At 41.3% G+C, this 23230-nt stretch overlaps 1 protein-coding gene across 1 annotated transcript in view; it reads right to left on the reverse strand.

Annotated features, from left to right (window-relative positions):
- LOC139737029 (partitioning defective 3 homolog) overlaps positions 1-23230 on the reverse strand; it is a 100589-nt gene that overhangs the window by 13846 nt on the left and 63513 nt on the right. The window contains exons 5-12 of the mRNA XM_071647708.1: positions 11676-11834; positions 10655-10788; positions 8605-8730; positions 6919-7247; positions 2930-3069; positions 2157-2291; positions 1350-1547; positions 563-1108 (exon numbers count right to left, since the gene is read on the reverse strand). Coding sequence (XP_071503809.1) covers positions 563-1108; positions 1350-1547; positions 2157-2291; positions 2930-3069; positions 6919-7247; positions 8605-8730; positions 10655-10788; positions 11676-11834 — 1767 coding nt within the window. The remainder of the gene's footprint in view (positions 1-562; positions 1109-1349; positions 1548-2156; positions 2292-2929; positions 3070-6918; positions 7248-8604; positions 8731-10654; positions 10789-11675; positions 11835-23230) is intronic.

The following is a 23230-nucleotide window of genomic DNA, read 5'->3' on the forward strand; positions in this document are numbered from 1 at the left end:
GAGCACATAAAATATTACTGGAAAACTTTGTTTCTGGACTCTTTTCTTCAGCCTTTTCTACATAAAAGAGAGGAATGAAAATATCACTTGCTTCTTCAAATATTGATATTTTATGATATGAGAAAAGTCCCTTGCAATTTGTCTTTGTGTTCTTCATTCCTGGAACACCTGAAACGATATGTTTTTACGTATTTCATGTATCGTCAGTACAAACAAAGTAGAGTTTGCATTACCATACCTGTGTAGAATCGTATCATATCAATATCAAATGTTGATTGTTACTGTAATTTTAAAAAATTGAATTCATTCACAATTTAATCACAGGATTTCTCCAGATCCTCTTTTGTTCTTTTCTCTACTTACAAAGTGCAAAGGGACTACATCTGTGGTGACATGCCCTATAGAAATGTGGTTTATCATTAATATTAGAATCATCATTATTACTATGTTTCCACTTCTCTGGTGTTTCATAAGATCATTGTATCAAAATCATGAGGCCACGACATCATGATGTTAAATCACAAGTGCGACTTTTTCCACACGTGTCTCCACAGTCCCTCACCTGTGAATCAGCCATCATAACCATCTCCTCCCCTCCAGAGGGCAGTGTTTGACCGCCAGACGACCTGCGGTCTCTGGTGTACAAGTGTTCCTCGTCGTCCCCAGGATAGGTCACCTTGGCGCCGGGAGAGGCTCGCGAGGACGCGGCCTGCGGTTCGACGGATGCCCGCACCACGATCTCGTTGCCGCGTGGCACACCGCCGTTCTGTAGGTCGTGCCCCTCGAACTGTCCCTCCGACATCCTGTTCGACACCACGCCCACCGAGAAGCCGGCGTCGTTCTTGCCGACCGGCGAGGGGGACATGAGGCCGCTGTCCACGTTGCGATCGGCCGATGGACTCACAGTGGGCTTGCTGAGGTTGTTGGTATGCCCGCCCCCACCGTCCTGGTCGTTCCGACGTGCGATGACCAGGGAGATGGTGGATCGCGGTGATTTTTCGTGCGACATGGCCAAGCGCAGCGTCTCCATGGCCTCACTGTTTGACATGTTGGCAAGCGAAGTGTCGTTGATGCAAAGTAGCTGATCGTTCGGGCGCAAGCGACCATCCTGAAACAAAAAAAGTGATTTTCAGATAAGTATTTTTAAGGACAAATGCATGGGATGATTTCATTCAAAATGACATCGGCTAAGTCTGATACTATACTAACTATCAGCTATATAATACCATTGGTGGAGACCTAGAGGGTGTGTCAAGATTGCAGCAAATCTGAAATTAAAGAACACCAGACCTTAAAATGAAAATACAACACATTTTCACAATTCTTGCTGTAAAAATTTGCTGAGCTACCTTTGAGGCTGCTCCGCCGTGGATCACCGATTTGATGAAGATTCCGAGGTCACGCGTCTCCTGGTCCTCCGTGGCCCCGCTCTTGCCCTTGACGCTGACCCCGAGACCCGCCGACCCCGTGTCATTCAGGGGTATGTCAAAGGTCAGCACGGTGCGATTGACATTGGATATCTGTTCCTCCACTGCTGTTTCCTCGGGCTGGGTTAATATAATAAAAAAAAACAGATATTAAAATCAGGGGACACTAATCGAAAAGCTTTACAGAACAACAAATGACAGGTATCATTTGCAAACGCATAATAAATGTGACCCTGTTTTTGGATGAAAGGAGGAATCACGCTGCTTCATATGTTTTTCCACAAGATTTCACTTTCTACGTACAATGGAACTTAAATGTGAAATAGGTAAACCAGCAAATGGATTACAGATACCAACTGATACATGCCCTGCAAGGAACTTGGATTCACGACAGCTTTATGTTCAATTTGTCTCATTATTTGTGATACTATTACTTCATGAATATGAATACTTAAAAATATGAGGTATGGCTACCTCAAAACAATGCAAAAAAAATAATAATAATCAGGTTCACCTTTACTTTATATTTTCAGCAAAAATAAAGTCAAACTACAATATATCAATTATGCTGATTTTCCCTGGAGGGGTAATTCCAAAAGTCTCAAAAAGTTACGGCAGGTTTGCCAGTACAATTGACAATACAAAGGTCACAAATATGTCATGATCCCTTCTATCACTTTTTTCTCTCCATTTTATTGCAAACTCAGAGTCTAATGACGGGAGATTTACCAGTTGTCTTGGAACCATCTTGACAGGCGAATCCTGTCGGGAGACGACCAGGTTGACCACACCCCCTAGTTTCACGCTGCGCAGAATGGACACGGCTTCGCTCTGGCTCTTTCCTGTCATCTCAATGCCATTCACCTACAAACAAGATTTTCAGAAAACACAGGTGTGCATACAGATGTAGATATCAAATAGATTGATAAATAGATGATATATAAATGGATAGATTGGTAAATAATAGATAGATAGAAAGAGAGAGAGAGAGATGGGAAGGAAGATACATTGTATATAGAGGGAGATATATAGACAGAAAGACAAATAGGTAAATGAATATATGTACAAAAAATAACAAAGCATTAGCACAAACTTTATTTCCCAATGGGTATATGTTTGTCCAACCTGTCTGTGGATGCAGTGAACACAGACAAACTAGCGAGATATTCAGTGAAAGTCTGAGGAAAATCAGTCTACGTATGTGAAAGTTGTGGATTGCATCGATCGCCTTGTCCAGGTTGGAACTCAACACAACAATTTGTGATGTCATATGAGTACACGGATGTTCAGGAAATATGAGCAGAATCATTAACATTTTTTCAGTCTATTGATAGATCACACTACCAGCTCGTAGAGGAGGTATACAGGCTTTTTAAATAATATTATTTGTCAGGAAAAAAAAATCATGGTTACAACGAGGGAAGGTGCACTTTTCATTCATCAATCACAAGAAAAATGGAACAAAAAAATATGTCAAGATTTAAGAGGCCAAATAGACACACCTCCATCAGTCGGTCCCCTGGCTTGAGCCTGCCGTCGGAGATAGCGGCCCCCTTGGGCATGATGTTCTTGATGAAGATGGGGTTCTTACCCCCGGTGGGGTTATCCCGTGATGTGACGCTGAACCCTAATCCTTGGGGACCTATAAACACACAAAGATAAATAATTACAATAATGTAAGTCATGGATGACATAAAAGCAGTGCAAACAGATACACACACAAACATACACAAGAAAAAAAAATAAGTACAGATAAAAAAAAAGTCTTCAAAATATGAGAATATGTTGAGAATCGATAAATATTTTCCTCTTCATCTGCATAGCACTGTGGAGGGTCCCAAACATAAATTTATGTCCATCATGAACTACAATAATGGCTTACCCTGTAAATATGTCACGCTTGATTAATGGTCATGTCATCACAACAGCTTTTGAAATCTGATATCCTTTTGTTCTGCAGCAAACCAAAATAGGCTGCTGGAATCCATATAAAAACATACAAACAACAAAGCTTATACACAACAAAATTTATATATATCGGTACCGGCAAGAGGAGGTTTCTTTTACACTGTCAAATGAGAGTGAGTTCTATCTCACATTTTACAAATGCTGCACTCATGTTTGGTGAACATACGAGATAGAAAGAAATCACTGCCTCCAGTACCCCCTGGGGTGAACACATAAACACTGTTGTTATTGTTATTTCAATACCATCATCCCCATATCAGCATCATTGGCATCACCTTCATTAACATTATCATCATTCTCAACATCATTATCATCATTTCCACATCACGACAACCACCACCACCATCATCATCCTCACCATTGCCATTACAACCATCATTATCATCCTCATCATCATCACCATCATCATCATCTATCCCATATCACAATCATCATCATCACTATCATTATGACTGTCGTCATCATCCCAATCAAAACCATCTATATCACTATCATCATCCAAACATTAAAATCACCATCATTCAAGAATTCGAGAAGTCAAACTAAGAGGGTATGTACTTAATTTCTGCATCTCTGCCTCTGTTTCTCTGTTCATCACACTTTCTCTCTCTCTCTACTTCTTGAATTCATTTTATGTTCAGCTCATCATAATTGCTTGTGTCATAAAACCCCATCAAAAACTACGCCCCAACAAACCTGCACGAATCACCCAAAAGTCAACCACCTATTTCCCTACCCCACCAATGCGACACAACTCAATTTCTCGAGCAGCGAACTGCACGGGTTCGAAATCTACGCCACATATTTTCACAACCCACGCGAGCACAATCTCTAACAGTTACACACACACTCACTCACACGCACACACACACACACACACACACACACACACACACACCACTGACATGACAATCCTCCCGGATATCAACTCCTGTCACATGCATTTAGAACAGGTCTATATCACACACAGCCCATGCCCACTGGGACACCCATTTTTCTGCTCTTGTTTATTTTTCTTCTTCTTTTTTATTTTCTCACGATATGATATGATACGCCATTGTCAAGGGCCCATGAAAACCAGAGACAGGCCTATCACATCACGACTGGTCACGAGGGTCATTTACTATTAACTCAAGGACATCACCCCAAGTGATAAATTGTGGGCGTCTGTGAGTAAGCTGTCAAGGCCATAGGAATGCATGTGTGCCAGTGTGGAGTTTTTACGATCCTGAAACATCATTTTCTCTTTTCTAAATGTGCAGCTATGGTCCTTAGGCAGTACAGCTCTGTTTCTGTTTTTTTCTTTTTGTTTTTCAATGACTGCATTATGAGGCAAAAATTTGATCAAGCTCACTACCTGTATCTTGGCACTTTTTACTATTTCATACTGTTTATTTAGTACTATATCATAATTGATATTTCACTGACTAAATATTGGCTTTAAAGCATCCACACAGATATAAACAAAACAATTTGAATTTATCTAAATATCAGGCCCTAAAAATATCAACCACATGTTCATCAGGCCCAGTGTCATTTTATCATGAGTACTTTCAAGAGGGTGTTCGTGTGACATTACCTTAGAATGTAGTAATATACTGTATACGCCACATTATTTAGCCAGTCTAATTTTTGGCGAATTAGGACTTCGCGACAACTTTGTGAGTGGTTAAATTCGCGGTCGTGGAGTGCAGTACAAATGGAGAATTGTATAAGTGTATGTCAAATTCATGTCGGGATTAGAGTCAATATTTTTGTGTTTCTTTAATTTTGCGCATAGCACCTGACTTGCGAAATCGCGAGAGTAAAAACCTTGTGCACTATTTGGCGTGTACAGTACACACACACATATACACTGTACATAGGGTATATAATTTGTACATATACACGTAGTCAAACCTGTCTAGACGACCTGTAGCTACCACCCACGGGAGGCGAAAAAGTGATCATTACGGACAGGTGGCCATTAAGGAAGGTGATTGCGTAATGGTTTGTTTTATCATAAAAGTGTTGCATGATTCTTCTTTTCTTTTGGAAAACCCCATAACTCTCATCGCTCCCTCTTCACAAATCAATTAATCACACTCATGTGCCTACTCCACTGAAACTCGCTGTGACTGAGATGGTATCACGTAATTGCACAATCCCCCATCTAAATGGCCTTCATGTGGGACTGTTGTACTATTCAACCAAAGTATCTCTATCTTACACGATGGCCAATTTGGGATGGGGACCATCAAATGAGTCCCTATAAAGTCGCAAATTCTAATCAAGTGCAAGGAGATGGACAGGGTTTAGTTCCCCTTTCATTTTATTTGCTTTCTTGTGTAAAGCATTTCTATTCTTGTTCAACTCTGCGAAGCCATCAGGATCGATGACCACAAGAAATTGAGACCGAAAGAGGAAGCTAACCTCCACTCGACACCAGGATACAGTTATTTGACAGACAAACGGGATGTTACTATTGATACAACCATGACATTTGCGCACCATTGGATGAAAAGCTGAGATTTATGAATGGTACCACTGATCATACTATGGTGTGTGTTTCATTTTTTGTCTGCCTTATGACCAATGTGTAGTACTGGAGGTGCAGACACATGACTATTCGTTACCTGCCGTGCATCAGCGCTCATGGATATAGGAATTGTGTAACCTTGGGTCATAATAACTGCTCTCTGCTTTGTTGAGTCCTGTGTAATTGCTATTGTTTTGTGGGAAATCCCTTCATTCACAAACAAATAGCAATCTATCCACAAAATATTTGGAGTAAGAAAGTCACAAGATTATGCCTTGCTTGAAGGTTTTGCATGGTGAAGTAAATGAGAAAGAAAGCTTTGCATATAATCTCTTCCTCGATCATCATCGCCACAAGATGCCCTCGCTTGTCTCCCACAGACTGTGCAACCTAGAACTATCTCTCGGACCGTAGACTCTCATGAAATGTGGTGATCGGGCATTCTGACTGCTTGCACAGATGCTTTGGAATAAATGGGGGAAAACTGAGTGTATGCTGTGATACTAGACATTTCATCCTTGCACTATGAGTTGGCATACTGTAAGCTATCCAAAAGAAACATGAGTACATGTTGCCACTATCATAACAAAGACTACAATTCAATGGTCCCCCTGTAAACCTACTTGTTTTCATGCTCAGACAGGTGAAATGAATTTCATGTGCTTTTGATTCCATGGAATCAAAGAGATACTGTATTCACCGTATACTCGTGAGTTTTTCTTTTTTTGTGTGATTTTTGGGAGTCGGGTACTATTTGCAAATATAAAAACATGCGAAAATATTAACTCTGATTCCGACAAGAATGTCACATGCATGCCTTATCTTTCCGTTCAGTACCGTACGCCGCCACACTTGTGTGAATTCAACCAGTCATGAAGTTGCCCGATTCGCAAAAATTAGACTCGTGAAATTTATGGCATATACAGTAAAACATTACATATTACAAGCAAGAATATTCCCGCACTTTTATTTTCACGCTAGTTTCAAAAATGTTGAGTGTCTCACCTTTCATCAGCTGGATGTAGAGCTTCCTGCCTATTCTCCGGGCACTCGTCGGCGCGATGAGTTTCTTGCTAGGCGTCTTGTCTCCCGACGTGGCCGGCGGGGAAGAGAGCGCTGTCGTCGGCGAGCGGACCGGAATGGTGGGAGGGACCTTCCCGTTCGGCGACTTGCCGGGAATGGTGATTTCCAGGTGGCCGTTCTCGCGGGGCGATGTCGCCGTCGTGGCAGCCGAGGTCGGGAGGATCGCGTCGGAGGACAGGGCATTCCGCTCCCGCTGCACCGTCAGCTTTACGGTGGGGTTACGCATGGCTTCTCTCAGCATCTCTTGCGCTCTGTGCACAAAGCCATACCAATGAGAGTTAAACATTACCTACTGAGAATGCTGATTTCAGCAGTACCGTGCAATCTACGCAGACAAACAGTCAATATTTTAAACCACAGGCCCTACAATTCTTGTTTTCACATCTGTTTTGCTTCACGTTTGTTTTTACACACTGGATTCGGTCAATATTGAACATTCAGCTGATGTGACAAAGGTAGGCAAAGGCCAGCTGAAAAATGTGTGTTGTGAATATTGACATGGTGCACACTTTTGGGTATCACATTACTTGATGTGTTTGTTCCAATAAGAGAGCTGCAAATTTGCCATATACTGTATGTAAAAGAAATGAAAAATATTCACAGAAGTCTGGAACACATTACCTCGCGTCATTACCTTCCATTCAACTCCAGAAAATGGCATGAAGACGAACCAATATATGGGAACATGAACCAATATATGGCCTGTAACTATTCCATAGAAAAACAAAAAACGAACAAAAAACCTGATGCATTCCTCTTTGGCATACACTTTCCAGATCAGCGACACAACATGCAAGTACATGTGATACACATCAAAGTCAGCATGGTTCCAAAGAGGGACCTGTGAGATGTATTTTACATGCATCTCAGTGGGCAAAGATAATTCCCAAACCAGGAAGATTTCACATTTTCTTGTAAGGCCTTGAAGAAATAATGAACTCTTTATGTGCCACGTTCACACGTTGATTCAGTTGATGGCATGCCAAGTTCGCATATTCTGTTCAAACACACAAACCCACCCAAACTGATTGATAAATCACAAAATGTCACATTACATCAAAAGCATTTCTTGCAATTTCGTTCCTGTCACATGTAGCTAGCATTTTATGTAGTGATTGGCTTCATTGCGTCATGTGGTGTAATGGATTTGCGAGTCAATTTTCAGTTTCTGTCATTGTTTTGTGTGCAAAAGTCATGCCTCTACAATAATCTACCTAGTTGTCATTTGACCGAAAAACAAATCATAGATTTACATGTATCATACAATTTACATCAAAGCAAAGCTTTTCTCTGCAACGTTGGCCAAGATATGTCCAGTGTAACAAAAATCTATAAAAGTTACATAGATTTGAAAACAAGAATGATTTCAACAAACATAACTACATATCATGTTGCTGTCTTAGAATAATGTGACAATAACGGGATTTACACCATGGCGCATAAAGAGTTAATTTGTCAGCAAGCCTTCTGCAGAATTAGGTAAGACAGCACTTGCTTCGTACACATCCAGTGGACTTTGCCAAAAGCATCACACTCAGGGTATTAAAACAACCTTTTTCTCAAGGGGGGGGGGGGGGGGGGGGGGGGGTGGTAAAAGGGGTTCCTCACCTGTTGAATGTGTGGAGGGAGATGTCGGAACCGTTGATCTGGATGATGTAGTCACCGGGCCTCAGACGTCCATCCCTGGCGGCTCTTCCTCCGGCCTCGATCTGGTGAACTACAATTCCAAAGGCACTGGGAGAAAAGGGGGGGGGGGGCGGTGCGATGGAAAAGTTTATTATATACAGTGTTATGCGTAAAATAATTGCAGGGTTCTGTAACGGTGATCAAATTACTCTTGTGGGTATTTGTCGCTGTGCTTTAAATCTGCGTCGGTCTACATCTATGTGTGTTTGTGTCTATGTCGGGATGTATATTTGTGTCCTTGAGCTCATGAACTTGCCTTCAGATAAAGGATGCCAGCACATGCCACCAAGACATGTCTGTCAACGGTGGAGCAGTGCGGAAAACAGGCACCCTCCAAGCTATGAGTCTGATATACCTACATTGTATGTATATTTTCCACAAAGGTTACACTTGATTTCGGTCAATGTATGTTGAGTCTACACACATGTATACACCAGCTGATTGTTTCATTACTTCATTGTTCTTTGTGCCCGGGGCCTGTTGTAATTTCTGGCATGAAGTTGCAGACAGCATCAAAACAAAATAGGCCTACAACTTTGGGGCATTCAAAATAAAGCATACGAATGAAACAATGGCAAGTCATATCATACAAACAGTGAATGTGATGTTGTATGTTTGTATGTATGTTTGTCTGTCTGTGTTTGCACACCAACATTGCAAGTGATGTCATCCTGCCACAGTGGAAAACAATGTGCTTTGGCAGTGATCGACGGGTACTTTCAATCAGCTCCATGATGTATTTTGGTGGGACTAAAGTGGGACATGCAGGGCTCACACCCAGACAACCTTGTGAGGTCAGCTGCTTCATCAGGAGACAAACTATCATGCTAGCCTTATTCAACTCTTTTTGAAAGCATTTTCAGCAACATGCCTTTCCACTCGCATCAATGAGAACTTCTGCAAACCTTTAAAGTTATCAATAGCTACCCCGGCTCTCATGTTAAACTTTGTTACTTTCAGCTGTATTTATAAAGCTTACAGAGTTGTACCTCCAGCTCAAGTACAAAACTGTACTTCTTGTACACGACTAGCTATCAATCATCTACTATGCAAATTCTAATGTACTCTACACTCAAAATCACTACCACTATCACTACGTATCAGCTCACATCTAATTATGGCACACAGGTTCCAGATTAGTTTGTAAGCCACTGCCCAAAAGGAATAGATAAAACCCTAAAAGAAGCATTACAATCAATGTTCCCAATGTCTAATAGTTTTGAATAAAAAACTTGAATTATTAACTATAAATTTTTAAAGAAAATGTGTATGATGACAATAAATGCTAATATGATATGAGCACTTCAAAGAATTTTGCCTCGTGCCTCTCAAGCCAACCTTTTCCTTTCATGCAATAGTTTTCCTTTTGGATATCAGAAGCCCAAAATCCATGTTTGCTTGAAAAAGGCTAACCACTCCAGGCCATAGCATTTGGACAGGTGTACTTGATGGCTTACTTCATTTCTCACATGTCGAGCTCAGACAGTTTGACCCCTGTTTTGTCTCCCCCCCCCCCCCTTTTACTTCAATTCTTGCTCTTTTTTAAAGTCTCTCTCAAACCCAAACAGGTAGCAAACGTCCTTTAGCCTTAACACATCGGAAGAAAAAAAGGCAGCATGCCTGTTGTATGATTTGTCAATGACAGTTGTCTGAGCATGTCTGCACTTACTCTGATCATCACTGAGGAGGGGGAGATAAAGAAATGATAGATTCCTAACTGTGTGAATACTGAAGCTTTTGTTTTGGTTTACCCTACATTGCTTCAGGAAAAAGGGAAAGATTCTCCCATCACGTCATAAGAAGATACAGGAAAAAATTTCATATTTTTGGGTAGTTACAAGTCAACGTACCAAGTGAGGTATCACTGGAAGCTTTTACTCTATTTGATGATGAGCTATTGTACTTTAAAATGTTTAGAAATGGCATTTCGCCCACTTTGCGATTTTAAAAACTCAATTGGATGCCCTCTCACCTCCCGTCCCCATGCTCGATCTTGCTGATGATGTGGACCCCCAGCGGAGTGCCGTCGTTGGTCAGCACGATGTCATCGATGTCTGCATCCATCTCGCCCTCAGTCACGACGTCGGGGCCTCGCTCTGCGTTGACCTGTTTTGGACAAGACATACGAGGAAAGGAGAGGTCACGTTAGATCTAAGCACAGTGGGCAAAGGAGTAGGTCTTTTTCAGGACTACATGCATCAAAGAAAGAATCTATGTGATGCACCACACACCAGCATATCCAGAACCATTTGCGTCCCTTCAAAACTATCACCTTACAACATGGCTGTAGTGATGAATCATATTTTCCGGAAGAGAGTGCTTCCATGATTACTGGTAGTACATACAAATGTACATCCCCTGTAGGGCAATATTTTGCACCTTGACGTTAAGACTGAAATTGTAGAAATCAAAGGAGCACATCCACAAAAGTTTTCACAAAAATTAGACCATCTTTAATGTTTCTAGATGAGTTGTTTTTGATGTTTTGGTCTACCAAGTACCTACCTAGTAACATGTATTGAAAGAGAATGCACAGATTAAGAAATCAGAAACAACTCTGCTACAAACATTTGAGATTCTAATACACAAGTGTGATTCTCAATTAGGAAAAGTGGAATAAAACATGAGTTTTTTTATTTTTGTATTTAATAGTCTAAAGGAGTCTGCTGTCAGAGGGGATGGGACAGGGAGCGGATTATATGTGCGATAACATAATATCTCTTGTAATTCATTGCTTCTCTTTTGTTAAGCAGAAGCACGGAGAAAATTCATATCACTTGCAAGAAAAAATGTGAAGTCAATGACATTTGTGCTAATTCCAAAAAGTGTCATAAGCACACGACACTGTAAATACAAAGTTGTTTTACCAGTCTCAATCTAACACTATAGTAAGAGTATCTTTCAGGGGATGTCTCTTCATTAGCCCTCCCCTCCCCCCTTTCATTCTTCCATAATCCCTATAAGTCAGTTATTAGTGTTTATATCACACTCACATTGTTTTCAGCTTTCTGCTGGGCGTCCGTCCACTTGTTCATGCTCGGATGGGCGCTGGACAGCGACTGGCGCGCAGAGTCGCGGCCAAAGCGGGAGAAGGCACTGTTAAGCTCATCACGACTGCCCCTGCGTGACCGTGGTTTATCGGATGAATTGGTCTAGAAGAGGGGATGAGGACATTGAGTAGTGGGACAGACAGATGAAGATAAAGGGGAAAAGGACAAAATTGAGAGTGTGAGAGATGTCAGGAAATAGCCATGCAGACTATTATATAAAAGATGTCATATACATCTTGTACACGTACATCACACATTTTCTTCTCCCTCCCCTTTGGTTTTCATGATTTCTCTTGAAAACTGTATTTCATGTGAACAAAAATCCTTACATTGCATACAAGATCTATACTGAATAACTCATGTAGGATAAATGAGGAACATCCCATCAAGATAAATGTCATAAAGCAACATAAACAGTATTTTCTCATAATCACATGTCAGAGACAGGTACATACATCCAGAATGAAATGGTCTTGATGGAAATATAAAACTTGAGGAATCCATGGCTGACAACAGTATGGTCAGACCACAATATTTGTTTGCACAGAAAGTATGACACACTATTGTGTCTCTGTACATCATTTGCATGCGTCAAACACACAATGTGTACCTATCAAACATTCAGTGCACATAGGGGACAGGCATTATGCATATTTCACATATACTTGCATTTCAAATGTCACCCTATCACAACATTCTGATGCCTTTTCTCGCCTCTGCCTTGAACGTTATTCCGCAGAGGACCAACCAAGATGTAAAAAGTACCATCCCGCTCCTACGTGACAGCAAGTTTCCATAGCAACCCCCTGGATCCCATGTGTTTGTGAGAGTTTGTGTGACCAAAGATCACAGCACTAATGTTTCACTGAATGCAGATCAGCAGTTCTGCATGGGTAACTTCTGTTCTGTGCTCATCATGTGATTGGGGAGAGGGGTGAAGAAGAGGGGTGAAGGAGAAGGGGGAGACGGGAGGGAGAAGAGAGGGACAGGGTGGAGGAGAAGGGTGGAAGAGAAGGGTGGAAGAGAGGGGTGGAAGAGAGGGGTGGAAGAGAGGGGTGGAAGAGAGGGGTGGAAGAGACGGGTGGAAGAGAGGGGCGGAAGAGACGGGTGGAAGAGAGGAGTGGGAGAGGGGTGGAGCAGAGGGGCAGAGGAGATGGGTGGAAGAAGGATAGAAGAGACACACGGAGGAGAGGGGTGGAAGAGGACAGAAGAGAAGGGGTGAGAGAATGGTTTAGAAGAGGGGGAGAGGAGAGGGGTGGAGAAGGGTGGAAAAAAGGGGTAGAAGAGGGGTGGAAGAGGGGTGAAAAGGGTGGAAGATTGGGTGGAGGAGAGGAGTGGTGGAGATGGGTGGAGGAGAACGGTGGAGGAGAGGGGTGGAGGAGAACGGTGGAGGAGAGGGGTGGAAGAGAGGAGTGGAAGAAATGGTGGGAAGAGAGGATGGAGGAGATAGTTAGGAGAGAAAGTTGGAGGAAATGGTTGGAATGGAGGGGTAGAGGAGAGGGGTGGAAGACAGGGCAGAACAGAGGTGTGGAAGAGATGGGTGGAGGAAAGGGGTGGAGGAGGTGGTTGGAAGAAAGGGGTGGAGGAGACCGTTGGAAAGAGAGGTGTGGACGAGAGGGATGGAAGGGAAGAGTGGGAGAGGGATAGAAGAAGAGAGGGGTGGAAGAGGGGTAGAAAAGAGAGATGAAGGAAAGGGGTGGAGGAGAGGGGTGGAGGAGACAGGTGGAGGAGAGGGATGGAAGACAGTGTGGAAGAGAGGGGTGGATGAGAGGTAGGGTCAAAGGAAACAGGGCGGAAAGGAAAGGAAGTGGTTTGGGAATTGGGTACTAGTGATGGGGGATGAAGAGGGTGGGGATGGATGATAGGGATAGAAGTCAAAAAGGGGTGGGAGATAGGGATGGAGATAGGGGAAGGTGAGAGAAGACCGGTGGTAGCCTTGGAACTTCATCTTTTCAGATGTCGGCAACTTGTTCAGCCTAGTTACAACTATGCCTGTAATTTGCAAAACTGGGTAACGGTCCTATGGATGACAGCTATGACAAATAGGCCATTGAACTCTTCCAGTCCAGACAAACCTTTCTGCTCAGTTAACTTCTCTTTCACTTGATATTATTTTGTTTCATTTCTCCTCATATATGCCATCTCTCTCTCTGCTAGGTAGTTTGTACAAAGGTTGTATGTTTTGTGTCTGCCTGCTGGTATTCATTTCTTTCTCTGATCCCCCGGTCACACGTTGCAAGTCGGGCCATAAAGAGAGGGCACTAGGGACAGAAATCAGCCCAATGAGAGTGATTCAGGGGGACATTTTACAGACCAGCAACAAGTGCAAACCATGTTCAGATACTTGGAAGTTCCACCAATGACCTCTTAATCTCTATGATGTCTGAATGTCAGGCCCTCCAAATACTATTAAATGGCAAGCATGGATGTGACCACTTGTTCCATAGTGAGTGATAAATCACGCTACAGGGGCCTTGACTGCAATGAGTTTGTGGGTCTTTGCACTTCACTTCTACTACAGTATAGGGCCTACACTTGTTGTAAAATTCAGAAGCACATAGACGGTACACATACAATTGTAGATGGACATTTCTTTTTAAAGTACCCCACCATTCATATGACTTTGCAGGTACAAACTGGAATTTGGCACATGGATACAATCACTTGTCTTTTTGACAACACATTTGATACAATGTATTGTATGTTGCATATAAAACATTTGTTGTGGTACAATAATGCGACTTCTGGTTGAGGTTGTTGTTTTTTTCAATTTTTTTAACTGCACTCATCCAAGTCTAGGTAAACATGGAGCAGAAAAGCTCTTCAAAGGTGAGGGAGGATGATAGGGAGAGAAAAAAGACATGTGAGGAAAGATACAGATAGATTGTGGAGTCCAGTGCGATGCCTGATTGAATTGAAACAATTAACTACATGTAAATGGCTCTCAGCAGGCAAATCGGGTGGCGTATACCTGGACTATTTTCAAGGATATCTTATTAGATTGGCTCCCATGGTTGATCTTCCGGCGTCACGTCTAAAGAGTGCTACATGCAGAGCTCTCCATAGACAATGCTCTTGTCATAAATCCAACAGCTTTATAACAAGCTCCAATCTCCTTGTTAAGGACAAGTTCATCTTCAATACACATGTGGATTGAGTGAGGAAAATCAGACAATCCATTCAAAAGTTATGATTTTTGAAGTTACTGTGAAGCCATAGCTGAGTGAGGAGACTACTGCACAGTTCTTTGATTATGATGTCACATAATGTGTACAATGATCAGACTTTCACTGATCAAGTTCTACCTGATCTAATGGTGTTGCATTCACTCAATCCATAGGCCTACATATATCCTACAGGTACAGGTGAACTTATACTTTAATACAATATGGTACCTTCTCAGGCAATAAAGGGGAGTTCTTGTTTTATAATTATATTACACATTCCATCATGGCATCTAGTTCACCCAAGTTATACAATGCCCACCCAACAGCTTGACCTTAATTACATAACATGCAGCTACAATGTAATTATCTCTTCGTACAGCATCTACACTTACACTGTCACTAAATACGAACATGTTCATTATAAAAAGATGAAGACACTAATGGCTGGAACTTAGAGTATTATACCCTAAAGAAGGGAAGATCTACATTATATTTCATTCTTCCCTGAACCACAAAAAGGTACTGTAAAAGTGGATATTTTCGCGCGACTAATTTTTCGCACTTGGCCGGATAAGAAGAATTTCGCATGTTTTTAGTTCCATGGAATCAAGATATCAACTACTGGAACATATGGCACACAAAAATATTCGCATGCTTTTCTTTTCGCGCTAGCTTCTGGTTGCGCGAAATGCATGAAAATTTCAACACCGCGAAAATTCCCACTTTTAGAGTCAGTAGCTGAACCAGACATCTGGTATAGGCTTTCAATGCTTTACCTGAAGACAGACAAAATATGACAAATTTTGTGACAAACAAGTTGTAGGCTTACATCCTCATTCATCTCTGAAAGCACTAGGTCATCATTGATTGAAGTCATCCCCTCACATTATCGTCATAAAAGCCTATAAAGATGTTAAGATAAGTTTTGACATGTCACCTTCTCGGGTCTGCCAACATTCCCACATCCAAATCAGGGAGATTACACACAGCAATCAGGGAGATATCTGTGTGTTACATGCATTTCAATGGGTGAAAGTAATTCCCAAATCTGGGAGATTTTAATATTCTCTTATTTAGACATGAACAGATTTTGACATTTTCAGGGAGACTCCTGTAGAATCAGGGAGATTTGGCAGCTCTGCCTTCTTGCTTCAGAGCTTTCTTGTCCTGAGCGGGACACCTGATGTGTAGTAAAGAGTCAGCCTCTTGTCCTAAACAACTTATCCTGAACAAGGTAGGCCTACCTGGTACCATGCGAGGTTTAAAGAGTCGCCTTGTTATCCTGAACAAGGCACCATGTGAGTCTTGAAGAGTCACCTTGTTATCCTGAACAAGGCACCATGTGAGTCTTGACGAGTCACCTTCTTTATCCTGAACAAGGCACCATGTGAGTCTTGAAGAGTCACCTTCTTATCCTGAACAAGGCACCATGTGAGTTTTGAGGAGTCAACTTCTCATCCTGAACAAGGCACCTATGAGTTTTGAAGAGTCACCTTCTTTGTCCTGAACAAGGTATGTGGTGAGTTTTGCAAAATGACTTTCTTGTCCTGAACAAAGTACTTTAAAGGCGCATAGTCCTGTTAGAGTAGAGGGCGCTCTTGATAATACTGCCGATCACCATTAGCATTGATACGAAGATTGCCGAAGTTAAGCTGTCATCAAGAGTAAAGCGCGTAGGTGTTGGTAAGTAACGTTGCCTTCGTTGTCTTCTCTGCGCATCAGCAGTCTGCAGTAATGCCAGGGTGCGTGGATATGTGCTTGCTATTTATGACATCACAAAAGAAGTTTGCTAAAGCTGTCATCCCACTCAGCCGAATCATGAGCCGAACTGTGATCGGACCACTGGCTACAGTGGATTGGACTTCTTCGGACTCTGGGTCACAGCGTAAGCACTAAAGAGGAGTCGATAGCATAGGTCTCTATAGGAAACTTGCGCCATGCGCCCGCGTACGCATTTGACTAAACCACCGGGAACGTGTGCCTTTAATAGTGGATAGCAAAGAGTCACCTTCTCATCCTTAAACAAGGCACCTCATTACTAGTTTTGAAGAATAACTTTTTCATCCTGAACAGGATGCCACAGCAAAATTTGAAAAAGTTGCCTTTTCTGTCACCATGCATCAAACCTCCTACCTGCCTAGACACGGACACATCACGACAAGAAGCACCCCCTCCATTGAGACTCTCTGAAGCCCTATTAAAGACTGCTCCCTTCCTCATTGGGTACCTCCCTTCCAATAATCCACTAGCCCACTGCCAACACAAGACAGTCCTGCCCTAAGCATGAACTACTGGTTGCAGTCTGGGGTCATATTCAAGAGATTTATGTGGGTGAACTGCCCATAACTCCACTTACACAAATGCAAACCACTGCCTTGAGGCTTTGATTTATTTGATCCATCCTGGGGGATTTCTTTTTCTTCTCCTTTCTCTGTCACCTTTTCCAATCAACACACGAAGAAAACAACATACACAACTACACTATGATGACATTAAAATGTCAAAGGTGATGGTTGCGTCAGTCCAATCCTTGTACCCATACTGTGCTGCAAAGGTACTAAAATATGCATAATATATGAACACCCCCACTGCACCTGCTATTATTTTTTAAATCTTTATGTGCCATGGTGGAAACTCCCTATATGCCACATTATTCTGAGATACCAAATGGGTAGTCATGCCTTGAGAAAACATTCTGTTTTTCAAATCTATTCTGTTAAGTTGGACATGTAGTGAGCAGAGTTGTAGAGAAAATGCGAAGCTTTGCTTTGACATATTAATTGTATGACAAATCTATGAGTCTTTTTCTGTCAAATGACCAGTAGCCACATTACTGTAAAGGCATGACTTTTGCACACAAAAAAACAGAAACTTGTAATTTACACGCAAATTGAGTAGGGTAACACCACTTGCTAGTCATTTACCATAATGCAAGCTATTGAGAGGAACGGAATCGCGAAAAATGCTTCATTGTACTGTGGCATTTGGCAACTTATCGATCGGTTTGGGCGGGTTTGTGCGTTTAAGCAGAATATGTGAAGTTGTCACGCTGTCCATTGAGTCAGGCGTGCGAACATGGCATGTGACGAGTAAGGGATAGGGCCTACATTCTTTTCTTTTTTTTACTTTTTATTGGATGTAAACCAACAGGTAAACAACATATTTACAATATTTACAAAAGGTACACATAAAGTCAATATCAGCAAGGTCAACATATCACATGCTAAGTATACAGAATATTAATTATACAGAAGTTTTAGGTGTCAATATCTTGTGGGGAATTGGGTGTTATTTATAAAATTATCAAATATTACAATAAATCATCTCATAAAACGGGCATACAATTAAAAAAAAAAATAGCAAACATTATGGAGGGTTAAGTTGGATTGTCCATTTATTGAAATGGTTCGGTAATTTGTCTTTCTTTTCTGCAATTTTCTTTTCAATATTTTGTTTCATTTTTGCAAAAAACCAGAAATGCCTCAAAAGTTGGATGGCGATCTTGAAATTTGCACACATAGGCCCCTATATGAAATACTTCAAACATAAAAACACAAAATTGATACATGTCTTATGTTTTGTTTCCTCATCAATACCAAACATTAGATGAAATGATGAAAAATCCTCATTCATACCAGTTTCTTTTGAAATAAAAAAAATCAAATTATGCCAAAGCTGTTTAACTTTATAGCAATTGACAAACAAATGATCCAAGGTTTCAGGATGTTCATTGCAAAAAGAGCAATTTGGTGAATTCTTCTTTTTAATCTTAAAAAGGAAACTATTGATCCCGATTGCATTATGAAACATTTTAAAGTAAAATGCTCATAGCTGAGTCTCTATTGTACACCTGAAATTGTTGGTATGATAAATAGTCCAATCTACCTCCTTTAAGTCCTCTCCTTCCTCTTGAAATTAGGGCCTACATTTTAGACGACAAGTGCTGTAAACAGTCTTGTCCCCCTTTTACAAGGAAATTTCATGGAAAACATAAAAAAGAAGCAGAGGTTGAGCAAAGATAAAGAGAAATGCTCTGAGTCATATCCATTCCTTTACTAGAAAAAATGGGGAAAAAACAAACAAACAAACAAACCCACATAGAGGCCTAACCATACCTGACGAATATCCATAAAATTTGTATCTCTGACTTAAAATTAACCAGGTAAAGATATCCAAGCTTGGCAATACAGGTGATACCCACAGAACCCTCCTACCCATTCCAACATCCTCTGAATCCCCATCACCCCCCCCCCCCAAAAAAAAAAAACACCCCCACACACACACATGCTTATGGAGATGCCTCAGCACAAGGTGTGCCCCCTGTCTCCAGGTGCCTGCTCTCCCCTGCCACCTAATTACAAGCGACAACACTTCAGTGCGCCGTAATTAGCCACATCAGTACACCCTCCTCTGCCAAGCTTCTTTTTTTCTTTTTGTTCTCCTTTTACGAGGGATGCGGAGACATCGGGGATGGAGCGCAAACTTGGGAGAGGATGAGGGGGTGGAAGATCTACTGACAGCACTGGGGATTGCAACCAAGGAGAAGATCTGGTCACGGAAATCATCTTCAATCTGCATGACTGAGGTGTGGTGTATGTGTGTGTGTGTGTGTGTGTGTGTGTGTGTGTGTGTAGGGAGTTTGTGTGTGTGTATGTAAGTATTGGGGGGGGGGGGACAATTGAATAGCACTGGCATTAAAAATGGTATTGGACCCTACAGTTCTGGCTGCATAATATCAATGACTTTTTAATTCGAAAAAAATAATATAATGATGATAAAGAATATGATTTTGCAATGTAACTAAGAGGGATTAGGAAGGTCAGGGTATCACACAATTTCCAGAAAAAAAGCTATCTAGAGTATACGAAACATGTTCTTTTGGGTAATGATAAAGACTGAAAGAAAAAGACTGAAAAAAGGTTGTGCAGTGCTCAAGGGAAAAAGTGTGGCGCTGCATGATTAAGATTATAGCACCCATTCATCAATTAGATTTCATAGTCTAATCTCAGAACAGGATAGTGTCTGATCATTTCAAAAAGGAAAAGAACAGTACCATATTTTAGCACAAAGGCATAAAAAGAGGGCAAAAATGTCAAAGACAGCCAAAAGAAAGAGCACATCTTTGTGTCACATATTGACACAATGTGACATTTGGCATATTTCAGAGAGGAGTCCCTCCCCATTTTTGTCAACTGCATCTCAAATCAACATACAAATTTGACAAGTTATGTGCTCCTTGCACCCCAACTTTTATGAACCACAAGATGGAGTTCATTACTGCCATTTCCATCAAATTTTGTAGCACTTACAATGAGTGATTAGGTTGCCCTCTATGTCTCTGACCTAATATCTTGGCCATTCTTGGAGGAGTTATATGTTGTTTAAATGTTCTGGCAGGGATCTAATGTGGGATGGTCTGTATTGGCTGTCTCAGGCTGCATTTATCAACTTTCCAACGTTTGAAATGGTTTCACTAACCACTATCAAAACATGTTTGCAAACGTCAAGTCTGTCGTGAGTTGATTGGGAAGCGTTGTCACTCTGCAGCTCCACTGCACAGTTTAACCTGTGAAGCAGAGATGTGTAGAACTTCGGCAGTGGTTGGAGTGGGCAGGCCTGGGCTATAATAGGTTTGAAAACGGCTTTGCATTTATCAACTCTACAGAAACGCATTTCTGGCTCAAATGTATATTGCAATCACCCTTTTTTTTTTTTTTTTTTGCATTTCAGAAACATGATTCTAACCCCAAAATCGAAACAGCTTTTAATATTACCCTACTTTTATCAACTGCCCAAAAACTCCCTGAAAGTCGCCAGCAGTGAGCTGATAACTGCAACCTCGGAAAACAGACATGCCAAGAAGACAATTAACGAGGGGTGGGGGGGAGACATCTGACAGAGGTAATGAGCAGTTGTCGTGGTCTGGGAAGCATGGAATTGTAAGCTCCATGTGACTGCCATACCGATGATGACCAAATATAGCACACAATATGAATACATACAATATATAAGGCACCGGTTTCTTCCGAGCGTGTGGTGTGGGCTTTTTCCATTCTCTTTCCCTCTTAGCACACAATTGCCGTAGGTGTGGGAAAGCTGCCAAAGAATGTTTACTGCGGTAGCCAACTTTGCATTTCGCTTTCTCTTTATCAAAGACCATCCATTTTTGTTACTTTGTAGAAAATACTTTTTTGTTGTTTTCGCTTCCTGTATACCGTCCTCAACTATGTCAATTAAGCATGACTAACCAATGCTCACAGTTTTCCAATCACATTTCATATAAACAGCCCAAATTCCTCGCTTGAAGGAAATCTAACAAAACCCCGGCCTTGGTGGTTGTTTACAGCAACCCTCGTTAGACAACAACCGAAAAATTGTGGCACATCAGCTGTCAAGCTTTGGAAAGTCTCGCCTGGGTTACCCTGACTGTACGAGATAGGGCATTTATAGGTCACCTAATACGGCAAAGCTGATCTACGATGCTTTTGTCTAGATGGTAGCTGGAAGAAAGAAATAAAGAATGTTACAGAGTACACCTACATATTCCTCTTTCTAGCAATAACAAAGCAACAATACATCCAGGCTACATATCAGCTAGCAATTCCATATCCTACATCGCATCAATTCTTTCCAAATGTGCGTGAATGGAACAACTGGTTGAAAAGCATAGGAGGCACTCTTTTCAACGAAACCCTCCTCCTCTTCCTCCTCCTCTTCGAACCTTCCTACATCTGCTGCTGGTACTACATGTGTACATGTGAGTACGTGATGCCACGAGGTTAGGTGTAGGTGTTTTTACTTCCAGTGAGAAGCTGTTATCTAATTTAGCACCAATATCCTGCCTACTTCCAGAAGATGTAAGCTATGCTGCTCGGAGTATTACATGTAGATGACTTTTCTACCACAGAAGCCATCCCTTCCCAATCCCTCTCCCAATCCCAACCCCAGAGATACAGTGCACTCCCGTTACACGACTTTAACAAAATTCCGGTTACAACAAAGCAAAAATTCAGATCACAACATCATCCGCTTCATGTTTTTTATTGTTTAGTTATTTGGTTTACAACGAAAACTTCAATACAATGAAGAAAGAAAATGCCGGTTCTGAGGACTTTGTTACAACAGGCCAGTGCTGTATACAAATTGTTAATATATTTTGTGGCAACACAATTGTTTCTTTAATGCAACAGTGCTCTTTCTAGCTTTCACTTGAAAGAATTCGCAAACTCAGGAGATTTTGACCTCAAGAAGAGAGAAATGATGGAGGATATTTGCAGGGAGTGAAGGGCAAACAGCTTTTGAGGTTCCACTACATCCATATCATACGATGATAATCTCCCCTTTATTCAGCCACACCATGGGATTGTGAGAATCTGTCTCAAACCAACAGCATTGTAAACAACCTTCCTGTTTTTTTCTGGATTGCAGTAATTATGACATCAAGAATCAACAGGACACCTGACATGATGACACTGCTATAAAAAGACCCTGCTCAGGGCAACATTACACAAGAGTTCAAGTAACATGACCAATGTTTCAAAAAAATGAGGACATAAGGCATTGTATTCTCACTGTGTACAGATGTTCAGGCTGTACTACAGTGGTAAATAATAAACCATGGGCATTCTACAAAATTGTCAAATCTTCATGCCCCTGGACTCATACATATCTCCCACGTACAATGTATGTTACATCTAGCATTAGTTCTATACCATGAAAAATTATGCAATTTTTTTTTCCAGGCCGTAGTGAGGGCAACTGCATCTGCAACAGTAAGCCTGTATAAGCAGCAACATAGACTGCAACTTTTTAACAACAAACGAAGTTGAATACAGTGGATCTATAATAATAATGGTAAACTCCTAAATCAAAATATCAATTTCGAGAATACACTACCAAAGACTTCTCCAAATGTGACCCTGCACCTCAAAACAAACAAAAAGTCGCCAGACATGAATTTTTAGTTAAAATCATATTCTGAAAGAGCAGACTTTAAGCTTTAAAATGATGTATAACTCAAATCAAATGGACTCTCCTAACCAATCTAAATATTGGAAAGAAAGCACAAACTCAGGAAAAGTGTGAACTGAGAAAAGAGGCTCTGAAATACAGTGTCTATTCAAGCGCTTAATCTTTACCAAACCGTGCTGGCTGTGCAATGAATGGGACAAAAAAACAGGAAGTAAACCACCAGAGTAACAACAATGAAGGGATTATCAGATTGAACTGAAATTAAGCATGCCTCATTAACACATTCTGTCCATAATTAATGCCAACTTTCAAAGCAGTAGCACTACCCTTTCAAAAGTTATGAGTTGAAAGTGAAGAGTG

This window comes from Diadema antillarum, unplaced genomic scaffold (assembly GCF_040938485.1).
Source record: "Diadema antillarum isolate AM-2024a unplaced genomic scaffold, OU_Dant_1.0 seq00000676_RagTag, whole genome shotgun sequence".
NCBI lineage: Eukaryota > Metazoa > Echinodermata > Echinoidea > Diadematoida > Diadematidae > Diadema > Diadema antillarum.